The 4,000-nt window shown below is 42.6% G+C and overlaps 1 protein-coding gene across 1 annotated transcript; it reads right to left on the minus strand.

Annotated features, from left to right (window-relative positions):
- Window positions 1–658: 658 nt before the first annotated feature.
- On the minus strand, window positions 659–2,140 carry LOC127249164 (uncharacterized). Its single transcript, XM_051271858.1, has 2 exons — window positions 2,089–2,140; window positions 659–2,007 (listed from the first exon to the last, which is right to left on the minus strand). The coding sequence occupies exons 1-2, from the start codon at window positions 2,138–2,140 to the stop codon at window positions 659–661; spliced, it is 1,401 nt and encodes a 466-aa protein (XP_051127815.1).
- Between the last annotated feature and the right edge of the window lie 1,860 nt (window positions 2,141–4,000).

The raw sequence follows: 4,000 nt of genomic DNA on the forward strand, positions 1-4,000 counted from the left end.
TATGTGACCACACACACAATGCAAGAGATAATCTCCCACACAAGCAAATTAATCCATAATTAAAAGGAAAGTGAAGGTTAGGTTACAGGCCATCAATCCAAATAAGGCTACATGCAGCCTTTACAAAAACAAAATTAAGGTCCACCAGGGTTCCAACAACCAGAAGTCCAAAAGCAATCAACAACAGACAGTAACCAGTAAATTAGTCATGACAACATGCATGCAAAAACAAAACTCCCCCTTTCTTGGTGATCCCCTTCTCTCCGGTGGAGCAGCAGCATTCCCCCCTCTCTCTTGCATCTCTCCCCCTTGCGTGGACAGATGCCAAAAAAGGCTGGGAAGCTTAGAGAAAGTCAGGGATCTCCTCCTCCTCGTCAGGGCCAGAGGCAAATCTTGGGTGAAGGTGAAGAGGACGAATTATTTTCTTCCGACGTTCTCCTAAGGTTGAACAAATCGAAGCTTGTTCCTGCAATACTTCAAGAAGTAACCTTCGGGCTTCCAAAAGTTGTCCCGACGGATCAGCTGGAAGGGGTTCTTTGAAGTCGTTGAAGAGTTTCTGGAAATTAGACCTTGGCTTGAAGAAGGTGGTATGAATTACGTCTTCCGTGGGTTTCGGAAGAATGCCATTCTTTTTCAATAAAAGAGTAATAAGAGCTGGCTATAGGAGGTTGGTCTTGTCAAAAGATTTTCCCCGGGCATACTTAATCATCCTTGAGATAACAACAAAACCAAAGTTGATGTCAGCACAAAATTTGTCAATGCAAAGAAGTAATTTACCAATCTCATATCCAATGTTAGTCCCGTTGCTTGTGGGAAAAACATTCATTGCGCAGAAACGAAACGGGCATTGAAACTTCATGGTCAGTTCTGTTGCAGCCAAGCCCGATCGTCCAAAATCATCGGATTTCCATGCCGATAACCGTAGTGCAACCTCTCTTCTGGATTCTTTGATCAGGGTAGAAGGAAATACTTCTGGATTGTCAGTCGGAAGTTTCTGCAAATTGTTGATCACTTGGGGGCTAAGCTCAATCATTTTTCCTCGCACATACGCTCTATGGAACCAAGGAATTTCCTCATCCAAAACATCCCGTGTGAAATTTGCATAGAACTCCCTGACTAGCTTCGGACAGTAACGTTTGAGTGATACTGCCCAGTGTAGCAGACCTTTCATCCTCAGGAATGCAAGAAAACCAACGTCTTTGTGAAGTAGATCGGTAAAACGAGCCTCTAGTACCAGCTTCCGATTGGCCAAAATGTCGTACTCGAATAACTCCGCAGCATCGTCAAAATGGGTTACATCCATCGCTTCTTCAGCCGTGACTGGAGGGGGTGTAACTTTCCGCTTACGAGATTTTGATTTCTTTGGCTTGTTTTTCTTCTTCGAAATCACTTGCTTGCTTCTTTTCTTCGAAGGACCGGGAGAGTCAGCAGAGACCTTCCTTTTCTTACTTTGTTTCTCGGCATGACGTTTTCTCAGTTGGGCAAGAGGAGCATTGTCGTAATCATCAGACTTGGTTACCGCCTCAGATGATGCCGGCGTGACCACAACGTTTTCATGTTCCATTCGCTCATAGAAGAGTTTGTCAACAGTTCTATCAATGATCGTATTGAGACTTTCATCTGAGAAAGAGTGAGAATGGTCATCAGTCGCACCTTCATGTGTAATCGCGGGTTCCTCAAGGAGAATGTGAGGAGCAACCGCTTCGATCCTCTGTTCTTCAGATTCCAGGGCTCCTTCAGAATGTATCAAGGCTTCTTCCTCAACATTTATGGGTTCAGGTTCAACAACCTCTTGTTCCTTTCCCACGTCTTCTTCCTCAGCGTGATCAGTCTCTTGTTCTCCAGAAGTCCCATCCTCAGGGCCATCATCTTGCGTTTCTTCGAGGGTTTTTTGAACAATTTCCTCAGCGTCATATATGTGACCTCCAGGAGAGTGCGGAGTCACAATGTCAGTACCTGCAACCTGAACTTCCTCGATTGCTTCAGGTGGAGTTGGAATCTCACTGACTGGTTCACTGTGATCAGGGGAAGAACTGATTTTGCTACCACGATGCCCACGACCTCAGTTCCTCTGTCGTCCACGCCCACGAGCCACTTCTCTGCCAGTCCGTGTTTCCCCTCCGAATCGTGTTCGCACCATTGTTCTCTCAGAGAGAAAATCGTAAGGATGAAGAGTAGAGAGAACTTGAGAGGGAGAGAAATTATTCTCACCAATGCAAATAACGATATATGAATTCATAAGAGATGAGGGAGACGACTGAGCTGTTCGAATTCTATATTCAACTTCCCTCTGAAACACCAATTCCAACTCCCTTCGTAGCTTATCGAATCAATCGGCATCCAGCCCTTTCGTAAGAATATCAGCCTTTTGATCAGTAGTTCTAATATGCTTCAAATCGCATACTCCATTTTCCACCAAGTCTCCAATGAAATGGTACCGTATGTCGATGTACTTTGTTCTTCCATGTTGAACGGGATTCTTGGAGATATTGATGGCTCTTGTATTGTCACAAAACAGAGTGAATGAATCTTGACCAATCCTATAATCATGCAGCATTTGTCGAATCCATAGCAATTGAGCACAGCAACTTCCAGCAGCTATGTATTCAGCCTCGGCAGTGGACAACGCAATAGAATTTTGCTTCTTCGAACTCCAGCTCACAATATTATCTCTAATATAAAAGCATCCACCAGTTGTGATCTTCCTATCATCACAACAGCCAGCCCAATCCGAATCTGTGAACCCGATGATATCAACACCAGACCTGTTCGAATACCACAATCCAAGCTCTGCAGTTCTTTTAACATATCTGAGAATTCTCTTTGCAGCCTTCAGATGTGATTCCTTAGGTGTAGATTAAACTCTTGCACATACACCAACACTGAAAGAGATGTCTGGACGACTTGCAGTTAAGTAAAAGAGACTCCCAATTATGCTTCTATACAGTTTATGATCAACTGTCTTTCTATCATCATCTTTCGACAATTTTTATTGTTGTCCCAAAGGAGTTCTAACTCCTTTTGAATCTCGAAGTCCAAACTTCTCAACCATGTTCTGAGCATACTTTTTTTGACTCAGAAAGACACCATCTGCAAGTTGTTTAACCTGCAATCCCATAAAGTAATTAAGCTGACCTATCATGCTCATTTCGAATTCAGCTTCCATGAATTTCACAAATTCATTCTTCAAGGATTCAACGGTGGAACCGAACACAATACCATCAACATACACCTGTGCAATCATTAAATTTTTTCCTTTCAACTTGATAAACATCGTCTTATCAGTTGATCCTCGAACGTATTCATTCTTCAGCAGATAATTGGACAATCTTTTGTACCATGCTCTGGGTGCTTGCTTTAATCCATACAAAGCTTTCCGCAACCTGTAAACATGATCTGGATGGAAAGGATCCTCAAATCCCTTTGGTTGTTCCACATAGATCTTTTCTTTAATCCATCCATTCAAAAATGTTGTCTTGACGTCCATCTAGTAGAGAGTAAATCCCAAAGAACACGCAACAGACACCAGCAATCTCACTGCTTCAATACGAGCAACAGGGATGAATGTTTCATCGTAGTCAACACCTTGAATTTGTGTGTACCCTTGTGCAACTAACCTCACCTTATTTCTGGTAACGTTTCCTTTTTCATCAGATTTTTTCTTGAAGATCCACTTAGTTCCAATGACATTCACATCAGTTGGTCTTTCAACCATATACCATACTCAATTTCTTGTGAACTGGTTCAGCTCATCTTGCATTGCATTGATCCAGTATTCATCCTTGAGAGCATCATCTACTGTCTTTGGCTCAACTGTAGAAATAAAGCAATTCATACCAGATAGATTCTTGAAATCAATCTGTTTACCTCGAGTCAGTCGACCACCCATTGGATCACCAATAACTGCATCAATTGGATGATTGTGTGAAACTCTGGAACCGTATTTTCTCACTTCTGCATCAGATTCAGTTTCAGCAGGTTGTTGATTGGTTGTTGTTAC

This window comes from Andrographis paniculata, unplaced genomic scaffold (genome assembly GCF_009805555.1).
Source record: "Andrographis paniculata isolate CXL003 unplaced genomic scaffold, ASM980555v1 Contig35END, whole genome shotgun sequence".
Taxonomy (NCBI): domain Eukaryota; kingdom Viridiplantae; phylum Streptophyta; class Magnoliopsida; order Lamiales; family Acanthaceae; genus Andrographis; species Andrographis paniculata.

What these genes read in the sequence shown, in the direction of transcription:
- LOC127249164 (XM_051271858.1), bottom strand. Translation starts at nt 2,140, where the DNA reads ATGGTGCGAACACGATTCGGAGGGGAAACACGGACTGGCAGAGAAGTG. An exon ending in GACTGGCAGAGAAGTGGCTC is followed by an intron (nt 2,008 to 2,088) that starts GTGGGCGTGGAC and finishes ACAGTGAACCAG; the next exon opens with TCAGTGAGATTCCAACTCCA.